This window comes from Physeter macrocephalus, chromosome 12 (assembly GCF_002837175.3).
Source record: "Physeter macrocephalus isolate SW-GA chromosome 12, ASM283717v5, whole genome shotgun sequence".
NCBI classification, from domain to species: Eukaryota; Metazoa; Chordata; class Mammalia; order Artiodactyla; family Physeteridae; genus Physeter; species Physeter macrocephalus.
The window spans coordinates 59,763,294-59,785,059 of NC_041225.1; the positions used below are offsets into that span (position 1 = coordinate 59,763,294).

The 21,766-nt window shown below is 56.3% G+C and overlaps 2 protein-coding genes across 2 annotated transcripts; both read right to left on the reverse strand.

The window, feature by feature from the left end:
- Positions 1-5,048: 5,048 nt before the first annotated feature.
- OXER1 (oxoeicosanoid receptor 1) lies at positions 5,049-6,163 on the reverse strand. The gene is given in 3 exon segments (XM_007130977.2): positions 5,049-5,921; positions 5,923-6,006; positions 6,008-6,163. Coding segments are annotated over 3 exon segments (1,098 nt in total). The 5' UTR covers positions 6,149-6,163.
- Positions 6,164-8,409: 2,246 nt separating this feature from the next.
- Positions 8,410-21,530, reverse strand: HAAO (3-hydroxyanthranilate 3,4-dioxygenase). Its single transcript, XM_007118958.3, has 10 exons — positions 21,451-21,530; positions 20,424-20,502; positions 15,279-15,362; positions 14,877-14,983; positions 12,239-12,328; positions 11,848-11,891; positions 11,400-11,545; positions 9,495-9,563; positions 9,224-9,306; positions 8,410-9,126 (listed from the first exon to the last, which is right to left on the reverse strand). The coding sequence occupies exons 1-10, from the start codon at positions 21,528-21,530 to the stop codon at positions 9,048-9,050; spliced, it is 861 nt and encodes a 286-aa protein (XP_007119020.2). The 3' UTR covers positions 8,410-9,047.
- Positions 21,531-21,766: the final 236 nt, after the last annotated feature.

Sequence of the window (21,766 nt, forward strand, 5' to 3'; positions counted from 1 at the left end):
GGCCCAGCCGCTCCGCGGCATGTGGGATCCTCCCAGACCGGGGCGCGGACCCGGTTCCCCTGCATCGGCAGGCGGACGCGCAACCACTGCGCCACCAGGGAAGCCCCTAGCACGACTTTTGGTCGTCCTCTTTGAGCTTTCTTGAGCGCTTGACACGGTTGTCCCCATGTTACTTTTCTTTGTACTCTTTATTATATTGACCCCTTTATTCTCTACCCAGAGCAATGCTAAGTAACATTCAGATATTACAGCCATTTTCCCAGATTTTTTAGAGGGGTAAATTTCAGATATAGTAGTAGTCACCTGCATACCCCCTTTCCGTGTCCCTCCATTTCAGAAGTAAGCACTTTCCTTAATTTGGTGTTTCTCATCCCAATGCATGATTTTATACAATTAATACAAATGTATGAATCCATAACCAATACAGAACATGTTTTGCATATAATTAAATTTTATACAAACAGCAATCTATTACTTCTTGAAAAGCTGGGTTTTGTTTTTGTTTTTTATAAATTTATTTATTTATTTTTGGCTGCGTTGGGTCTTTGTTGCCGCGTGCGGGTTTTCACTGGTTGCGTCCAAGGGGGGCTACTCTTTGTTGCGGTGCGCGGGCTTCTCATTGTGGTGGCTTCTCTTGTTGTGGAACATGGGCTCCAGGCACGCGGGCTTCAGTAGTTGCAGCACGCGGGCTCAGTAGTTGTGGCTCGCAGGCTCTAGAGCGCAGGCTCAGTCGTTGTGGCACACGGGGCTAGTTGCTCTGTGGCATGTGGGATCTTCCCGGACCAGGGCTCGAACCCGTGTCCCCTGCATTGGCAGGCGGATTCTTAACCGCTTCACCACCAGGGAAGTCCCCGAAAAGCTGCTTTTAATAGCACAGACCATGCAGTGTTAATCCAGGGTGTCGGTCCAGGATGCTTGACCAGACAGTGTCAGACACATACTTTGGTTCTCACATCAGCTTTCTTCAGCATGCAATTAGGACTTTTGAGAATGCTTTATTCTTGCATGGGGCACTTTGCAGTCTGTCTGGGTGTTTTATGTTCGGCTCTCACCCTCATAAAAGATGGCTCTTTTTAATTTTTTTTTACTTCTTTCATGCTCTTTTTTATTGTTGCATTCCTGGTTTTCTTCCTACTTAAAGGTTTCTTCTGGGCACTTCTCTGGGTCTTCTTTTGTGTATCCCTTACTTGTGGGGATTTTTTAAAGGATGGTTCTTGGTCCTCTTCATTCTCCCGCAGGTGACCCCATCCATCCCCGTAAGGTCAGCGCTCATCAGTAAGAGGGAGATTCTGAAATCCAGCCTCCAGCCCTAAGTGTGATGCTGCACGTGTTTACCGGCAGGTCCTCCAAGCCCCTGCAACTTGTCTTAACTCTATCTTTTCCTATGAACCTGCTCTATCATCTGTTTCTTTAATGCGTCAGTGTCCACCCATCATCCACAAAGTTGCCTCTCTCCTTGACGTGGGCTGTGCCTCTCTGTCTGTACCTTTGCAGACTGCCGCTGCCCTTGCTTGGAATACAGACCGTTTCCTACTCAGGTCATCTCCCACACCCCTCACCAGTCTGTCCACACTGTTACCAGAGTAACTCATCAAAATGCAAGACAGATCATCCTCGGCTTCTTAAAAACCTCACACACACTCCCTTTCCTGCCTTATTGGGTTGTCTGCAGGACCCTCCCAGCCTCCTGAGATTGCAGGGCCCAGCCTGTCTTTCCTGCCTGTCTCCTAACTCTGTCCCTAGGCCTCCTCCTCCCTTGCCTCAGTGATCTCCTCACCCTTCCCTGCACACCGAGTCTTCTCACAGCTCTGTGCCCTTGTTCATGCCCTTCCCTATGCCAGGGATGCCGTTCCCTTTGCTACATTCCTCATCCTCCAAGACTCAGCTCACATGCATCGCCCCCTGTCACCCCCCACTCCAACCCCTGTGCTCTTGTGCTGTCATCGGTGCGTTACTACCTCGCAGTCCCACTGGCTTGGGTTGCATTTGATCCGTTTGCAGGTCTGTCTCTCCCAGGCTTGGCCTGACGGGGCTCAAGGTCAGAGGCCTATCGTCTGACTTTGTGGCTGAGGGTCTGGGCCGTGGTGTGTGCCCAGCAAATGCTTGGTGATTGGTGGCTTCAGGCCTGTCAGCCCAGCCATGCCTGCCTACCCCCTGCACACGAGTCCCCGGGGTAAAGTCATGGAAGCCGTTTTTTCACCCCTCAAGGGGACAGCGGGTCACATTAGGAAGGGGAGAGAGGTGCTGCCCAACATGTTCACCGAATAGCGCAGCCCGTCCCAGGGACCAAGATGCTATGTAGAAGCCAAATGCAGGAAATAGGGTCTCTGCTCAGCCTTGTACCACCTCCCACTCACCTTGTACCACCACAACCAGTACCCTCCCACCAGTAGAAAACGCTGCACTTCAATACAGTTTGCCCTCTCCCCTCCCCTCCCCCCATCCTTTCTCACCCCTTGTCCTCTCCCCTCTCCCCGTAATAACTGCCTTCCTCACTCAGTGCTCTGGCATATCAGTTATTTCCATCTCTAACCCCTGGAGTTGAGCAAGGGCCGGGGTTACTGTTCCCATTTCACACATGGAGAACAAGTCCAGGGAGGGGTACAGTGGGTTGGGACCAAGGTTAGGACCAGGGGGTCCTTGCATGCAAGGAGAGTGTGGAGGCAGCCCGAAGCCCTGCTTCTCTCCCCTGAGGGGACACCCAGACCCCCTTTAGAGAGTGCCTTGTCAGTGGGGAGAGCAGTCCTCAACTGCAGGCTGAGGGGCAAGAAGGATCCCGGGGAAGGTTAGGCGTGTGGGCCCAAACCCGGTGACCAGCATCTACCTGGGACTTCTCGAGGGGGAGAGACAGCAGTGCACATAGGCCACGGGGACCATCTGGTCATTTCCCTTACATCAGGTCAGGAGAGTGAGCCCGGCTCCTGAGAGGGCGGGGGGTGGCGGTGTTGAGGGGAAGGGCCCAGGGAAGGGAGGACCAAGGAAATGTCACGTGGAGCCCCATTTGCCCCTAGAGCTGCTCTGAAGCCAGGCAGGTACAAACGTGGGGAGAGATGGTATCAGAGGGAGGGTGCCTGGTGTTCATTCAGCACACACGTTAGTGCCCCTTGAGGGGGCTGCTCCACGAGAAAGAGCTCAACCCCCCGCCTCCAGGAGCGCTTGGACCTCTCATAAGAATGTCTGACTTAGACACGACAAATCTCAGGTCGGGATGGCGCAGGCTGGGCCCGCTCCTCTCTGTGGCAGCAGAGGGTGGCGAGGCGGGGAGTTCCTAGGAGTGGCTCTACCAGCGAGAAAAAGGCAGCAGCAGAGTGGAGGAATGGAGCAGGGGGCCATGTGGGGCAGAGACACCCGGGAGCCCCCTCGGAGGGGGGCTCCATCCCTTGGTTTGGGTTCTCAGTATTTCTGTGGGTTTCTGACAGCGGCGGGTGAGTCTTCAGAAAAGGGAAGATGGCTGGAGACCCACCAGGTTTTAATACCCATCCAACCTGTCCCCCAGGCCACCTCCCTCTGCCTGACACTTGCTGTCTCCCACCTCGGCATCCACACGGCGTCCACCTGCCTCCCTCCTGCGACGTGGGTGACCCTCCTGGGCCTTGGCCACCACTCCTGAGGACCCTTAACAGAGAGAGGCCATCCCCGTCCACAATGTCAGAGGGTTGGACCAAGAGGATTAAAACAGCTGGGGAGACGGGCTTTGGCCCCCATCGTCAGACCCTGTATCTGAGGCCTAGAGCCCTCTGGCTGGGGTGATGAGTAGGGAACCAGTCCCAGGCCCTCCTGTCCCCCGCAGCGGGGAGGACGTATGTCTACTGGGGGCAGATGTTCATTCTCCTGAGACGGCTAGGGCTGGGGACACATGGCGTTCAGGAGGTGCATATTTGGGGCTTTAGTGGCTTCTGTGTAGCCCTTCGGAAGCCTTGAAGGCCACGCACCCCCAATGACTTCGGCTGTGGGCAACAGGGCCAACCAGTCCCCCCACCAAAGAAACCCCTGGTTCGTGCCCAGTGTACACCTGTGCCTGGGAGCCCCAGGTCAACAGATGTGTCAGCCCAGGTGGTCTCAGACACTGACACAGGCGTATTGAACAGACCAGAAGGGGGAGAGATGGGCAAGATGGCTTTGGGCCTGGGGGAGGGCGGTGAGCTTGCTCTGGTGACCTGGAGACCCCTGCCCCCATCCAGCATCCTGTCCTGGTCCGGTAGCAGCCACCACAGGTTCCAGGGCCAGAGAAGGGTACTTGGGGCTGAGGAAAGCCAGGGGAGGGGGTCCAAGCCGAGCCGGGAGCCTGAACTGGATGGAGGTGGTAACTTCCCAGGCTGAAGATCCTCACTTGGTCCCGCAGGAGAGCAAGTCAGGGGCCTCCCAGGGATCCAGGTGGGCAGCCCATCCCGTGAGCCTGAGGACCTCTCCCAGGGAAGCGTTCTGACTTTAAGGGCACACCGGGGCTCCAGGATCAATGTGGAAGGACAGCTTCCCGACTCTGTCCCCAGAGCGTCCCTTCGTCTTGGGGAACTCACTTTGAACCCTCCTGATGCCAGAGCCAGATGGACCCAAAGATAACTTATTGGTTTTCCTTAGAACAGCTGAGGCAGCCTTGCATTTTCAAAAGGAAGTTTATTAGGATTGAAAAAGACAAACTGCAGATCACAGAAAATGCAGCTGTCTAATTTCTAAAGCAAGACTTCTGCTCTCACCGTCCTCCAGCTCTGGCCCAGGCCAGGGCAGCTGTGTGGCCCTCTGCCCGAGCTGGAGTCCCGGAGCCCCTGCCTGTCTCCACCTGCCATCATGCTCTGTGCTTTGGGGACATCATCTGGGACACACGACTCCAAGCCAAGACCCTTTTCTCTCCCTGCCACCCACCTGGCTCCTGCAGACGTCCCTTGTCCAGTTGGTTGAGGGACCCTGTGCTGGCAACAGTCCAGGGAGTGACCCTGTCCCTCCAGCCCAGAGCCTGGCAGTCCTCCCTCATGTGGTACCGCAGCAGGGCGCCCATCCTGGGAGGGCCTTCCTGGTCAGCCCTCCTCCGAGACCTCCTGCGACACCTCTGCCTACAGCTTCCTTGCGCCCAGCACCTTCCCAGGGGGCGCCCGGCGCCAGGCAGAGGGCTGGTAGGTGCTCTCGTCACTGGAGGAGGCCTGCCAGCCCTGGGTGAGGCCCAGCAGGGCCCGGCCCTGGCAGAGGAAGTTGGGGTTGGAAAAGCAGTAGAGCATGGGGTCCAGGGCACTGTTGAGGTAGGTGAAGGCCAGGGAGCCATGGAAGAGCTGCGAGCAGATGTCCAGGGTGCGGCAGGCATGCAGGTGGAAGGCCACGATGGAAGCCTTGCCGAAGATGATACTGCGCAAGAAGCAGAGCGCGTCGATGGCCACGACCGCGGCCAGCATGCACGCGGCCCTCCGCGGGCCCGCCTGCACGTCCAGGCCTCGGTGCAGGGTGGTGAGCGTGATGTTCATGATGGCAAAGAGGATGAGTGCCAGCGGCAGGAAGAATTCCCACACGGACAGGGCCTGGTGCCAGTGGAGTGAGGCCGAGGGGCCCGTGCCCAGCTGGTAACTGAGGCAGGAGTGGCTGGAATTGGTGGTCGGGAGCAGGATGCCCCCCCAGAGTCCCCCGGCCCCCCGGGCGGCTGCCCACACGGAGGCCCTGCTCAGCACGTGGTGAGGCCGCACCACCTTCAGGTAGCGGTTGAGTGAGACGGCCGCGAGGAAGACCACGCTCGCTGAGCGCTTGGTGGCGATGGTGAAGAGGTTGACTTTGCAGGCAGTGGCCCCGAAGTGCCAGGTCTCGTGGAGGAAGTAGTAGTCCCCGCGAAGAGGCTGGCTGATGATCAGGAGAGAGTCGGCCACCACCAGGCTGACCAGGAACACGGTGTTGGACGTCCGGGGCCACGCGTGGAAGCAGCAGATGAAGGCCAGGCTCTTCCCTCCCCGCCAGGCCCAGGACAAATTCCACGCTCAGGACTGGCGCCAGGAGGGCAGACACCATCGGGGAGGAGGCCGGGTGGCCGGGGAGCCGAGGCCTCTCCCGGTGACCCCAAGGCAGTGGTGAAGGCAGAGGGAGAGGAGGAGGAGGGAGAGGGAGGGAGGAGGGGGGGAGTGAGGAGGGAGGGAGAGGGAAGGGGGGAGGGAGAGCTCAGGTTATGAAATTCCATGGGCTGCTTGGGCCCTGGATCTGAGAGACGTTTCTACGGTCGTCCTACCCCTGCACGAGTGTTCAAGGGCTAGTGCTCGCTATCAGCTGGCCACCACGATGACTCAGTATCCTGGGGTTTTCATCAGCATCCTCGCAGCCACTGAGAAACCCTGTGTTCCTATTTGCAGGCAAAGGGGAACCCTGCAGCCTGCCCTCCCCGCCTCCCCGCCTCCCCCGGGTACCGAGTGGCCTGCCTGTGAGGTCTCTAAGCTCGGGCCTCGGTTGGAATCTGCATTGCCCCTGGCAGAGGAGGATGCAGGGCTCATCAGGGTGAGTGGAGGCCCAGAGAAACCCTGAAGTGGGAGGAAGGCCCAGCTGGGGTGAGGTTGGGGAGAGTGTTCACAGCCCTGAGTGGTCAGACGTCGGCTTGCCTGAAGGCAGGAGCTTGTCCTGGCAACTCAGAGCCCTCCGGTTCATGCAGACCACCCTGGACCCCTCCCACCCCATCATAGATACAGACTGGGTGGCTGCCTCCCTGCCCCCACCAGCTCTGGCAGCAGGGACTGTGGAGCCAACAAGACATCGTCCTGGGAGAGGGAGGCGGCAGTCCCGTCAACACCTTGACCGTCGTGCTCACAGCCTGGTGAGAACAGCCTGCCGTGCGTCCGCCAGCCTGCTGTCGTTATTCCCAGATTCCTGATGCTTCCAAAGTCTGTGATGGTCCCAAGTCCACATCCGTGATGAAGTACATCCCACAGGCAGAGGGCTCCCCTGCCAAGTTTCTACTGCCATGGTCTGGGGACATGGGGGCTTCTCCCACAAACAGAACAATCTTGAGAGTCCTCGAGGTTCCCTGCCACTGTCCACCCCACTTAGCCGGCCATCACCCAGTACTCACTGCGGAGAGGGGAGTGGGAGGCTGCGGCTGGCTTCAGATAAGGAACCAGTCCTGCTCCCCTCTGCGTGGTATTCTCATGAGCCCATGGCGCCAGGCCTGCGGGCAGAGATGAGGGCCCGGGGCTCTTGGTAACCCGGGACAGCACCAAGAGAGGCTGTGGTTCCAGGCTCCAGCATCTGACACGCCCCGCCCCCTTGCCCCCATGCCAAATGGCTGTGGTCAGCAGGGCGCTGCGTGCTGCCAACTCTGGGTCTCTGGGTCTCAGACGCAGTGGCCGTTGGCCCCTCTCCCACAGATCCTCCAGGCCTTTCCCCTGCCCTGGGCTCCCGCTGGCCAAGGCTGAGGGCAGATAGGCCGTAACCACAGGGTGCAGGGTGGTGGGACCACCGGACTGAGCTTTGAATACAGACAAACCTGGGTTGGAAACAGCTGCCTGCTTTCCAAATCTCTCTGAGCCTCATCTGTAGAATGGGGTGCTACCACCTTCTTGGAGAGTTGTAAGGATTAAATGAGGTCATGTATGTGAAAACGTCTAGCAAATTCCCAGGCACAGAGTCGGTGTTCAGAAAAACAGGAGATCTAATTTTCGTGATTTTCTGTCTTGGATTAGGCCCACCCTTGGCACTAGGGGGCCCTTCTCGTGGCCACGTGCACCCTGCCCGGGGGGCCTCCCTGGGACATTCATGTGTTCTGTCCTCAGCTCCTGTACAGAGAGACACATCACTGCAGCCCGAGCACACGCCCAGCCTCTGCCCTCACTGCCCTGAACTGGTGGAAGGTTAGGGGGAGGCTGGCGGTGTTTCTTCATTGCTTGTAGGAGAGGAAATCCTCTGGAGAGGTAGGTGGGTGAAGGCCCCGACCTCCCTCAGGGCCGGAAGTCCTTTCAGCAGTCAGGGTCTCCTTTGCCGTTGTCAGTGGAGGGGATTGAAGCAATGAGCCGGCAGGCTGGGGCGGGGGAGGCAGGGTTCAGACCCAGGTTTTCTGGAGGAAGCTCTGACTCTACCCAGGGACCTGTTTCATCCAGATCCAGCTTCAGTTCCCCCCACGTGCGACCCCTCACCAACTTCTCATTGAAGCCCCATGAAACCGAGCCCAGATCTCCCTCTGCAGGTTGCCTGATTCGTCTCTACCCACTGCTGCGTCCGGGGCTCCCAGCACTCCTGGACCCCACGGGGGCCTGTACGTAGCAGGGGGGAGAAGCGGGAGGAGGCCAGACAGCCCTCCCCCCTGTTACCAAGCTCCTGAACGGCTTTACACCCCTCTGAAGGCTCCTCACAATCTTTGTGTATTAACTGTGGTTAACTCCAGCTGGGGGGATTTTGTGTTTTTAGTATTTCTACGTTTTCTACAATGAGCACAAGTCGCTTCAGTTACTGGGGAGAGAAACCTCAACAGATGCTATATTTTAAGGTTATGTAAAAAGAGTAAGTGAGAAGGAGAAAGAGGCAGAGGGCCAACATGAGCTGTGCCCCAGGACAGGCATAGGAGCTCGCATGGAGGGGCCACACACACAGCATGAGCGCTTCTCTACAAGCAGGGGGACCCGATCACAGACCCTCCACAAGGCCCACGGTCACCCGGTGCTCCAGATCTCCCTCCCCCCTGCGCACACACGCAGTCACGGGAGCGCCAGGTGTCTGCCAAAGATCACAGGCCGTGTGTGTGCAGCCCCGTAGGTGCCCGTCTGTCAGGAAGCCTTTACGGAGGACCTTCTTGGCAGCGGGCAGGTGCTGCGCTGAGCCTATAGACAGAGGGATGGAGAGGACCCTGGCCTCAGGGAGCCGTCCACCCGGCAGAACCCTGCAGGGCAGCAGGCTGAAGGCTGTTAGGGGAGAAGGGGAGCTACGGCCCCCAGGAACCTGGCGTCCTGGAGAGGACAGGAGGAGGATGGATGACAGTGATGTCCAGGACCCGGCCCGGGAGACGCCGAGTCACTCGGAAGCGGTGCACGTAGAAGTGGTGGGTCTGGGAGAGTTACTTGGCAGGGGTGGCTGCTCTGGGCCCGCAGCGTGAGGCTCCGTCACCCCAGGGGCTTCTTGCGGGCAGGATCCTGAGTCACGGACAGGGCCGTGGAGCCTTGCCCTCGTTCCCAGCTATACCTGTGGCGACGCAGGTGGGCGGGGCTCAGACAAGGCTGGGATCCCAGGGAAAGGCGGGCAGTCCCACAGTTGGGGGTAAATCCTCCCCAGTACTCACGCAGTCCCAGCTGGCACCAGGAGGCTGTCATCGGGGGTCAGGCTCAGGCGCTGTCCTTCCATCGTCACCGCTGAGGAGCCCTCCTAGGAAAGAGGAGTAGGAGAAGCAAATGGAGGCTGTCAGGCCGCGGCGCCTGTCCGAGCGTCCCTGAGTCAGCCTTGGCAAGGAGGCCCGGGAGCCGGTCCGGGCTATGGGCACCCCAGGAGCAGCCTGGTCCTCACAGGCAGGCAGGAGGCTGTGCCCACCCCGCCCCGCCCTCGGGCCCACTTGCCAACTGCCACAGCCACACGTCCACGTCCTGTTTCGGGCCTTCGCTGCTGCCTTGTCCATGGACCATCACCTGGGGGGAAGTGACACAGAGCTTTACGGCGCATCCTGCCCCACGTGGGAGATGGCCTTGAACCTGGCCCCGAGACACCAGGCCTGTGTGGGGCAGGGATGGGGCCCGCAACACAGCCTCATTTCCGGGTGCGGAGCAGAGAGCTGGCCTTGGAGAGGAAGGCTGCCCAGGCCACCCGGCCCCGTGGCCACCTGCTGTTGGGGCTCACACGTGCCTGCCCTCCACACCCACCTACATATCTGGCCCCTCGGATGCACGACACAACTACTGCTGACCCACGTGGAGGCACGCCTTCCAGGGGCACAGTAGGCACGTGTGTGTACATGGCACAGTGCAGACGCACTTAGCACACACACACATGAACTCCCCAGAGGATGCCCACCTCCCTTCCTCGTGAGAGGTTAGGAGTCTGGCCTAAGGAGGAGGAGGGAGACGGGAGGGGATGAATGAGCCAGAGGGCGGCTGAGCAGCTCTGACCGGCATCAGCCTGGAAGCCCACAGCTGCTGTGCAGGCCACGCTCCCACCGGCCCAGAGTGGGACTCAGTAGATATTGGCTGGAGTGAACTGAAGCCGGGAGAAGGAGGGGTGTGAAAGAATGGGGTGGGAGGGGCTTGGTGGGGCGCACCGGCTCTCACAGCCCTGTGTAAGCTCAGGGCTCGGCTGGCCGGGCCTTTTAGGGCAGGTCTGCATCCAGTGATCATCCCTCCACGGGGGTATCTAATTCAAACTCCAGGGGATGTACCAGTGGCAAACAGTAAAGCACAAGTGAACCTGAGTCTCCTGGCAGGTCTCCTCGTCGCCACACTTGCCCTCCTGATCCAGTCCTCACACAGGCTACAGTGATCTTTCTGAAACACCACTGTAGCCTGGTCACCCCCTTGCTCCCCGCTTCAGCACTTGGGTGAAGCTCTCTTGTTTCCAGGATTCGTCCTTGCACCTTGCCTAGCCCAGGAGAGCCGCTAGCACGTGGGCACTGCCTGCTACTTTGGCCATCTACCAATTGTTATCTGCTGCCCCCACTCCCCTGTCCTGGTTCCCCAACCTCAGCTGTTTGCAATGTCAGCCTGTTTCAAGCCTCCATGCCTTTGCTCAGGCTTCTCCTTCACCTGGAATGGGCTCTCCATCTCCCTTTCTTCCTTTTGCAAACTCCTACAATAGCTTTAAAACTCAGCCTATATATCACCTCCTCCAGGAAGTCGTCCCTGACTTCCCTCACAGCCTGGTTCTTCCTTTATCCTCCTATGGCTTCCTGTAGCTTCTCTACCAAAGAATGTATCACATGATCGTGGCAATTGTTGATTAACTTCTCCATTTACTAGACCATACACTCTCTGAGACAGTGACTCTATCTTATTTTCCTACTAAAGCCTGAAACATAATAGGCACTCAATAAATGTTGAATGGAAGGAGGCGAGCCTTGTTTGGGTCTCTCTCTGTGCAACTCTCCACCCAACCCTCACCCCCAAATATCTCTTTCCCTCTGGCTGCCAAGGCTATGATTGGCCAAAGGCCCAGGAAATCCTGGCAGGGAGATGACCTCAGACCCCCAGGAATCTCTCAGTGGATGCGGCAACCCCCTACTCCGAAGGCAAAGAAAGATTGCTGGGGACCACGTAGCCTCCATGGGCTTCCACTCACAGCAAAGCCATCATTCTCGGAGTCAGGGAGGAAACAAGAAGACCTATGCTTGTGTCCACAACCTCCAAAACTGGCATGTGAGTGAGTGTGTGTGTGTGTGTGTGTGTGTGTGTGTGTGTGTGTCTGTCCATCTGTAGTTAGTTCCCATCTCCTGGGGCTGCTGGGCAGATGCCCTGGGTGGCCCAGGGCTGTGTTACCTGGGTCTCATAGGTGTCCCCAAACAGGCTGAGGGGTATGCCAGCGTGCAGCTCCTTGCGGTGGCCATCCAGCCAGGCCTCCAGGGACATGGGCTCCATGATGGACCGTGTGCTCAGGGGGAATGGCGGTTCCTTGAGCAACTGGTCTGCACCCACAGCACAGCTGTGGTCAGCGTCCTCTGGCCCTGCCGGCCCAGCCCCAGAGGGCCCAGTTCCCAGGGGTCCCAGCTCCCAATCGCTGGAATGGGCTCTGGCTCCAGCTCAAGGACCAAGCAGCCATGGGGGGGGAGGGTACTATTTGGTGCCATTTTCTTGTGCCTTGAGTACAGGGCGGAGTACTCAGAAGGAGACTCCCTGGTACCCAGAGCCAAGACCCACCCTTCTCCGGAAAAGGAGGGAGGGAGGGAGGGAGGGGGAGGGGGAGAAAGATGGCTTCTAGTCGCCTTACCAGGGTTGGGTTTTCCTGTTCTGTGCTGCTCAGAGCTAAGGAACCTGCAGGCACAAAGGGGGAATAGTGGTGGCTAGTGAGACACACATGCGCGCGCGTGCACACACACACACACACACACACACACACACTCATACACTCCGGGGTGCAGGAGCCCACACACACTCATGGTGCCCTCACACAATTTGTTGTATATCCACCATCCTTTCCCTCCCCTCCCCAGGGGGCTTTCCACCCTGGGGAGGGGCAGACTTTCTCCCTAAATCCTGGACTTGATGGCTCCAGGCTGGCAGGTACTGCCGAGGAGCACTGCTGGACTGGGTCTGCTCTCCCCAGCCAGAGCATGGGGCCTCAGGAGAGCGAGGGGCAGGGGCTGGGCTGGGGGGCTCACTCCTGGATGATGGGGACCAACTGGGTGCCAAGATCCTCGCAGTAGAACCACTTCTCGAACAGGACGTCAGTGGTGTCGCCTATGTAGTACCTGCCGGAACAAAAAGCGGGCACCCAGCTCCCCACCTGGACGTCCTCAGGGCAGCCTCCCTCAGGCCTGGCTCTGCTTGTGATTGGCTGGGCCCGGGCTGGCCCTACAGAGCTGACGGCCTGCTTCATCCTGTTAGCGCAGCCTAGTGGCCAATGCACGCTCACCCACACTCGGCTCTCCCAGGAGCCACCGTGTGGCCCCAGCGTGGGTGGGCTATTATCGACTCCGTTCCCATAGCTCTTCCTGGTTCCCCAAACTTGACCATTTACAAAGTAGACAGAACTCCGAGGTTCAGGGAGAAGCTGGGCAACTTGGCAGGGATTACACAGCCTATAAGTGGCAGAAGCAGGGCAGACTGGAGACAGTCTTAGAAACACAGCATCAGTGACAAATGCTTTTCCAAAAGGGGAAGCTGAGGCTGAGCCTGATCCGGGCCCTAGTGTGCTGGCACTCTAGGTCAGAGCGCACAGAACCTTAAGGAACCAACGTGCTGAAGACGTCCCCCAGATGAGGGGGTCCTTCTTTTGGGGTCATGGATGGCTCTGGGAACTGGAGCAAAGCGCTGGGCCTCCTCTGGAGGAAGGTCCATACGCCTGTACACATAGCCTCTAGTAGACTCCCTGAAGCCCACCCAGGCCCCCAGCTCGGCCTGGCGTGCAGCTCCACTGGCCTGAGGAGCGCGGGGCAGACCGGGGCTGGGCCTCAGGGCCCTGTGTATGCAGCACATCTACCGACTGAATGCCTAATCCCCAAGCTTAGCTCTCAGTGCCAGGCCAGCTCTGCTCTTCGGCTCCTCCTGAAAAAGAAGTGGTCCTGCTTATGGGCGATGGTTTATAGACACACAGTGCATCCACCCTGCCTGACACCCTAAGTTCTATCCTGGGATGGAGCTGGCCACTGGAAAGCCTCATAACTGGACCTCGATGCCCTCCAGGAACTGCCTTCAGAATGGCATTTTAATGTTGGCTTTTCTTAAAGGTCAAAAGCAGCCAGATGAAATCTGTTATTGAATTTGCTGTAAAAGCGTTACTGAAGACGCCGTCCTCTTCATCACATATAAAGCCCCATGTGAAAAATTTATTTTCGAATTTAAGGCCAGGCAGCTATTTCTACAACAGACTATTCTGCAGCAGATTAGTATGCAGTCATTAACATGGCGTTTTTTGCAAAGCATTTAATAGTATGAGAGATACTCATGAGTTTTTTTATGTAAAAAAAAAAAGCAAAACTCAAACCCATGCTTGCAATAAGACTGCAATGTTGTAAGGTGTAGATATGCATAGAAAAAAGATGAGATGGACGTCTAAGTGCTTTGTTAGCTTTGAATGGCAGGATGACTTTTTTCTGCTTGTTTTCTCTTTATTTTGGTTTATTGAGATGTCATTCACATGCTATCAGATTTACCCTCTACCTGACAAGTCATTTTAATTTTGTTCATTTTGCTTTCTTGTACTTTTCCAGATTTCAAGATTGAACGTGTATGACTTTGGTAATCAGAAAAAAAGGGAAGAATTTTTAAAATGTCCATTATAACACAAGATGTGGACATTTTAAAAATGTCCATTATAACAAAGTTTTCTGATTTCAGTAACTTGCTGGGAAATTTTAATTTTCTTAGTTAAAAAATACAAAAAATAGCTTAGCTTTTGGAAAAATCTGGGCCTCCCTGAACCACAGGCTGAGTCCTCCTTTCAGAGGATAATAATCAGGTGACTGAATGGAACAAGATGGGAATTCTTTTCTAGAAATCTGCTATAGAAGCAGAGCATCCATCTCTGCAGCCATATTCATCGCCTCCTTGGTGTTTACTCACTCCCATCTGCTGTCCCGGCCCTAACTTCATATTTCTCTATAATGCCAGCTCGGCCACTTTCTAGCAAACTCAACTTCCCTGGGCCCAGTTTCTTCATCTGTAAAGTACGTAACGGGTACCCACCGGATAGGACCATTGTGAGAGTTAAAGGAATAAATACACATAAAGCGGTGCCCAGCACGTAGTAAGTGTTATTCAAATGTCAGCGCTGGGTGTGGAATGAGTTGGGGTAGAGAAACAAGCAGAGGGGAGCACTGGCAGAGACTCAGCTCTGGGGTGGGAGGCTGGGAGAAGCAGCACTGTCCCGGGCGGTCCTGGGCCCGGGGGGTTTGACTTTGGCATCCATCGCCCTGCCCTTTCCCAGCAGACCTCAGTGCAGGAAGCACAGGTTCTGGGTCTTCCCTGGCGGTCCAGTGGTTGAGACTCCACACTTCCTCTGCAGGGGGCGTGGGTTCGATCCCTGGTCGGGGAACTAAGAGCCCACATGTTCTGGGCCCAGCCAGAAGGTGTCAGGCTGATGGGCTCCCAGGGGGTCACAGAGAACACCCCGCCTCCCCGGCATCATCAGACCCCCCCCTACCACCTACCCCAATCCCTCCCCATCAGCCAGCAAATGCAGGATCTCCATTGCCACCAACCCTCTCGGTGGTGGCTGAGTGGCTTTCTTGGGTCTATCTAGGATCCCGCTGCTTCCTCCCCATCTCTGCGCCAGACCCCCAGACCACGCCCATTTACCTGAGCCCATCTAGCTCCGTTTTCAGCCGCCTCCGCTCAATCACCAGCCCCACAGTGTTGGCAAACCTCTGTGGAGAGTGGGGGACCCCAGCGGGCAGGAGGAATATCTGCAGGGGTGGGGACAAGGCGCAAGCCCCCCACGGAGGCCTCAGTGCTGCAGCGTCCCAGGCCACCCCAGCTGACCACAGTCCCGCCCAGCCCCCTCTCTGCCAAGCCTCCACCCGGGAACTAGAGGGGATGTCAGGCTGTGCTGAGATGGACAGCCTTGAGGAGGAAGTGCCTGAGGACGGGGCCGAGGCAGGTTGGGCAGGTAGGAGGGCAGGAAAAGGCTGGGAGCACAAGACCGCCACGAAAGCCAGGAGAGTAGACATGCTGGGGTCCTGTTCTGGGGCCCGCCCTCACCTCTCCCTGCCGAATGACCACATCCCGGTGTTTCCCTTGCTCCAGGACTTTGAGAAGCATGTCACCTTCCAGCTGATAAAACACCTGTGGCAAAGGACAGCAGACAGGCTTGGACCCTCCCCAGTCCCTCTTCCAGGTCTTTGGCCTGAGTTCTGACCAGGAAACCTGAGGAACTTCCTGAAGGCCTCAGAGTTCACGAGCACTTGGTCACTCTCGCATAAGGCCCCAGCCTCCCCTGGCACAGGCCACAGATAAAAGGGCTGGGGACACATGAGGATCATACTTTGACATTAAAGTGATGACCAAAGTACCCAGGACGTAACAGTTGGTGTCTGGCTTGAGGGCAGGAGGCTGGCTGAGATGCTTAGTGGACAATTCAGGGACCCATCAGCCAGGTAAGGAGAGCTACCCATTTACTGCATCCCAGGGGCTGGGCAAGCACTTTCCTATACAGACAGGCCTTGTTTTATTGTGCTGCGCTTTATTGCGCTTTCCAGTTACTGCGTTTTTTTTTAAATTGAAGGTTTGTGGCAACCCTGCATTGAGCAAATCTATTGGTGCCATTTTCCCAACAGTATTATTTCTAAATTAAGGTATGTATACTGTTTTTTTAGACATAATGCTATTGCACACTTAATAGACTACAGTAGAGTGTAAACATAACTTTTACATGCAGTGGGAAACCAAAAAAATTCATGTGACTCACTTTATTGCAATATTTGCTCTCTTTCAGTGGTCTGGAACCGAACCTGCAATATCTCTTAGGTATGCCTGTACACTATCAGAAATCTTTGTGACAACCTCCAAAAATATTATTAGCCCCATTCTGCAGAAAAGAAAAAAGGGAAACTGAGGCTCAGAGAGTGAAGCAACTGTGTGACCTAAGGTCACACAGTTAGTCCTGGAGCAGCAGTTTGGACCTGAGTCTGAGTGTAGCTCTGGAGCCAGTGCTAGCTCCTCTGGCCACAGTGATGCCCTGGAATGGGGCTGTGCTGGTCCAGATCCCTCTGGAGGTCGACGGGACACATAAATAGCCACGTAAGTGGTGGCCTTGATGCTGGAAGCTAGGATGAATTGGGGGCTCTGGGGATGGAAGCACTCGCCTCCTGCTGTCTCCCTGGGGCAGGGAGCGGGTGCTGCAGGGCTCCTACTGCATTTTCTTATTGCATCCTAAGTCCCTAATTAATGTGTTTACTGAGATTACCCATGGCACTGGGAGGAGGAGGAGGAAGACACATTTTCTCTTTACCAGTCACACATTGCACGGGTGTTAAGAGCCCCAGCCAAATAGTTGAAGGGGTGTTATTAATAATAATTATTACTATCGTGTAAGGAGTTAGAGGAGATAGAGGTTCTTGTCCCAGAGTCTATTAAGAGAAATCAAGTGAGCTCAGGGAAACTAGAGAAATGTGGCTTTACAGTCTGACACGAGGACAAGCTGACACAACCCCTCTGAAGGGCAATGTGGCAAAGGGCAGGAAGAGCCTTCACAGCTCACACCCCTGCAAGGGTTTCTTGGGATGCAGGACCTTCCACGCTGAAACCGTCAAAGTCCAGGGAAAACCAGGACGGTTGGCCACCTTACAGCTTGCCCTAGTCATTCCATCACTAGGAAAGTGGCTGCAGTGAATCAGAAATGCACCTGGCTCGGAACTTCCCTGGCGGTCCAGTGGTTAAGACTTCGCCTTCCAATGCAGGGAGTGCAGGGGTTCGATCCCTGGTCGGGGAGCTAAGATCCCACATGCCTTGTGGCCAAAAACCCAAAACATAAAAACAGAAGCAATACTGTAACAAATTCAATAAAGACTTTAAAAAAAAAATGGTCCACATTAAAAAAAAAAAATCTTGGGCTTCCCTGGTGGCGCAGTGGTTGAGAGTCCGCCTGCCGATGCAGGGGACACGGGTTCGTGCCCCGGTCCGGGAAGATCCCACATGCCGCGGAAAGGCTGGGCCCGTGAGCTATGGCCACTGAGCCTGCGCGTCCGGAGCCTGTGCTCCGCAATGGGAGAGGCCACAACAGTGAGAGGCTCGCGTACCGCAAAAAAAAAAAAAAAAAATCTTAAGAAATGCACCTGCCTCGTGGCGGACGTACATGGCTGTTTTATCACAGCACATGGTAGTTAAAGGCATAGCATCCAGTGTCACCCGGCCCTCAGCTCGGCCAGGTCACCGTGTACCTTTGGCCAATTCAGTTAGCCTTTCTGTGCCTCGTTTCCTCATTTATAAAATGACAGTATCTACTCAGAATGTTGCTGCGAAGTGTGCCCAGGATGCTGTACACAAAGGTACCCAGCACCTAGTCAGCACTCAATAACCTCTAGCTATTAATATTAGTGATGGAAGGAATAGCAAAAATAATACTAATAATAGCAATAGGGGAAATGGCACTATTTTATGATAGAGACAAAATATAGAACATTAGGCAGCCATTAAAAACGATGTCTCTGAATAACTGTTAATAAAATGGGAAAATACTAAAATTATCATGTTAAAGCAAGATTCAGAGCTACACCCAGCAGGTTTCTAATTATGTAGCCATACATGTATATTCCAGGCAATGTTCACCGTGGCATCCCTGAGTGTTGGGATTATGAATGAGGTACACATTTACATTTGTCTTTCCTATATTCTGCACGTTTTCTACAATAAACAATATTTACTTTTATTATTAAAAATAATTCATGCAAATTATTTAAAACAAATAAGAAAAAACTTATCAGGCTCTTCTAGGGAGCAATTCTGCAAACTCTCCCCAAACCCTCCTCAGCTGGGAGGAAGCCCCTATGTGTTTGTATATGTGGGAGGTGTCCTTCCATGGTTACGGGGAGAGGAGGAAAGGCCTAGAGAATTCTAGGGAGGGGGCCATACCCCTTAGGCCCCACAAATATCAGGGAAAGCTGGAGTGGGCGGCAGGGCTGGAGTGATGGTCTGGGCCAAAGTCAAGCCCCTTCTGGGCAGGCTGCAAGGTGTTAGTGGCCATTAAACAACTTAGAAAGAAAACTTAGAAAGTGGAATTTTAGAGGCCTGTCCTTGTGATGAGGGACAGGCCTAGCCTGGAGCAGAGGGGCACATCTTGAACAGCAGAAAATCCCAAACAGCCACGGGCAATCCAAAAGGAATGATGCTCTGTTTGGAAGTAAATGATGTTTGGGGCCTGGGGCTAACTAGAAGATTAACTGTACTGGCTGTTGAATCGAATCTGGCCTCCGCAGCCTGGAAAGGCCTTACAGGCAGGCGAGGCCAGAGAGGGGCTGAGGGTGCAGAGAACCCATGTGTATTAAGCACCTAAGCTCTGTGCCAGGCTCTGTGCACATACCGTACCCACACTGCATCCTTCCACCAGCCAGGGGCCGGTGTCCCCCGTGAGCTGCGAGGAAACAGTCTCAGAGGGGTGATGTGACGGGCCCTGCCAAATCACATGGTTGGTAAGAGGCAGACTCCAGGTCCAGCTGACTCCCAGCCCAGGCTCCCTCGCACCTGTGCGCCCCAAGGGAAGGAGTCCGGTAACTGGAGTGTGTGTGGTGGGTAGAGCCCGGGCACCTGAAAGGCTGTTGCGGAGGCCTGAGTTCAGCCAAGAGGAGAATTCGGCTCAGTGACTCCCTTCCCTCACCAGAGAGGAGCCTGGCCCCTGGACTCTCCTCGGATTCGAGGACAAGCAGGGACAGAGAGGATGCTGACCCTCAGCCCTGTGGCTGCCCAGGACCTGTGGCTGGCACTCTCCCCTGCCGCAGGTAGGACCAAGCCATCACAGATTGATGGGAATTCCCAAATTCCTCCCAGCCACCTGAGGGTCCCTCCAGGGTGGGGACATCTGCTCAAGCCAGCCCTCCTCACCCGCCAGCGACCCAGCTGAGTCAGGGTTTGGTTTGGGCCCCTAAGTGGATACCCATCCACTTGGGGAGACCTTGAGGTGGGGCTGGGACAGAGGTGGTAGGGGGCAAGAAGGGGAGGAAGGAGGGAGGGAGACGGGAGAGGTGGGCACTGAGACCTGGGCTCACAGGGTGGAAGCCTCTGGAAGACAAGATGGGGGGCCTGAGGCTGACTGAGGCAGGCAGAAAAGACCCTGTAACCGGCCTCATCTCCCCCACCGCAGCCACTCCCAATCCAATCCCATCTTCCCTCTGTAGTTTTGATTTTCCTGCTGATTTTTTCCAGAGGAAAATGGCCTCCAGTGAGGTGTGTTGTGAGAAGTGGGTGGCGGGAGAGGGGTGGGGCCTAGGACAGGGAAGAGGCGAGGGGTTGGCTGGCCCGGAGTCCTCCCTGCTTGCCCGGCTGCTCCCTGCTGGCCCGGGGTCCTCCCCTCTCTGCCCTCACCCACGCCTTAGGTGCTCGACAAATGCTTGTTAAGCGAGTGATTCTCCTGTGGTGTTCCCTCCAGTCCCTGGCTGCGGCTGAGACACCAGTGGTGGGGGGTGGAGGCTGGTGACCAAGCTGAACCCCGGACCTTGAACCCCAGCGTCAGGCCCCCCATACTGAACCCTTGCCACCAGAGATTCTGATAGCTGGGAACCCATCTGTGTCTCTCAAGGGGGCCCATCTTTTTTCTTTGAGTTTACTTTTGCTTGTTTACTTTGGGGTAGAGAGTACAGAAATACAGTTCAAAAGTCAAGGTACAAAAGGGTATTCAGTACAAATTCCCCCTCCCACCTGCCCACCCCTCCATCAAATAGCTCCTAGCAACTGATGTGTCTTGTGCCCTCTGGATAAGGAGGGGGCCTCCCAGCCCCAGCCCTTCCTGGAGAACTTGGCTCCTGGGGCCAGAGTGGAGTGCCCAGGTCCCTCTCAGCATTTGGGTCTCACTTTGGAGGCCACTCTTGCATTATTCAGGTTTGGGGGCAAGGGGGCCAGGGCATCCCCCCTGGAGCATGGGCAGCCCCTGTGTCTGGGGCCCTATTGCCCAGCAGCTGGAGCCTCTCACACCCGCAGAGGCTGCACTCTTTCCCGGGAGCTGTCAAGGGTGTCACTGGATGCCCACAACTTCCAGGCAGCAGTTTTACCCCGTGGTTTCAGTTGTGCCCCCTTCACCCATCAGTCATCTGACCACCCGCCTCTCTCATCCACAGGCTCTGGCCCTGGCAGGGGAAGTGTCCCCTCCCCCCAGGGCTGGGTCGGTGCGGGTGTGGTGGGGGGCAGTCCCCAGCCTACCTCCTCACCCTCCTCGATGTGGTAGTCCTTCCTGGTGTTGGGACCCCCGACGAACATGATTTTGAGCTGCTTCTGGTGCCTGCAGTTGGAGGAGAGGGGAGAGGTCCTGAACCAGCTCGTGGTTGTACAACCAGAAACTAACGCAACATTGTAAAGCGATTATGCTCCAATAAAGATATTAAAAAAAAAATCCCACCTCATGGGGCTACTGGGAGAATGAAATGAGATGATGTGAAAACACTTGCAGTCTCTGGCTTGTCGAGGTGTTAGTGATTGGAGCTGTGTGGTTTGGGGAGCCGCCCTGTTGGAGATGTTCTGCGGACCCAGCAAACTCGGGACTGTGAACCCGGAGCTGGGGAGCACACGAGGCAGGGCCACCCAGGCGAATGAAGGGGAAGGAGGTGAAGGGTCCATAGGGGAGGGCCTGAGAGGTCTGCCGGAGGAAGACCGCGCTGGGACACGGTCAGCCCTGTTGGGTGCTGGGGCAGAGGTGGCCAGGGAGGTCCTGGTGGGGGTCTGTGTGCTGCAAAGGGGGGCCTGGGAAGAGCACCAAATGGAGATCCTCCCACAGGAGCTGACCCTGTGACTTCGCCCTCTGCCTGCAGCTTCCTGAACAGAGTGTGCGTGTACAATTGGGCTGTCTGTCCCCAGGCCTCCGTTCTACAATTGATTCTGGGGTATCAGAAACTGGGTACCTCCCAATTTCTGAGAGTCAGTGGGGGTTGGAGCGCTGTTTCTCAGCCCTGGGGAACAGGGCTGCCGTCTGTCATCGGCATCCCTTTAGTCTCCATCACTCAGCCATCCTCAGATGTCAAGGCAGCACGCAGTCACCAGAAAGAGGAACAGACGAAGGTGGTGAAACCCGGAACAGCCCATCCTCACCCTTCCCTGAACACCACGAGAATGGCATCCCCCTTTCTGCAAGCCTCTGGGTTGACGAACTCCGAGCTGGAGTTTGAGGGGTGCAGATGGAGGAGGAGGAGGTGAGGACAGAGGGCAGAGGGGTGGGGGCGTGCGTGGGACTCACAGGAGCTGGTTGCAGACGGGGGGCAGGAAGGAGGTCCGGTTCTCCTGCACCCAAGCCTTCACTCTCACGGGGCTCTCCATGGCCTCCCAGGAGCCGCGCTCCAGAGCCGTGTCTTCTGCGCCGTCGGAGGGGCGCGCCTCTGCTCGACCGCCTATTGGCCGCCTGGTTAATCGGCATCCCGAGGGTCAAAGGGCGGGTCAACCACCTGTGACGCGCTGTGGCCCCTCTCGGACTTTGGGCTGGAGCCCCCGCGCGCTCCGCGCCGCCTGGCCCAGCCTCGCAGCACAGCCGGGGCGCCCCGCCCACCCGCGCCGGA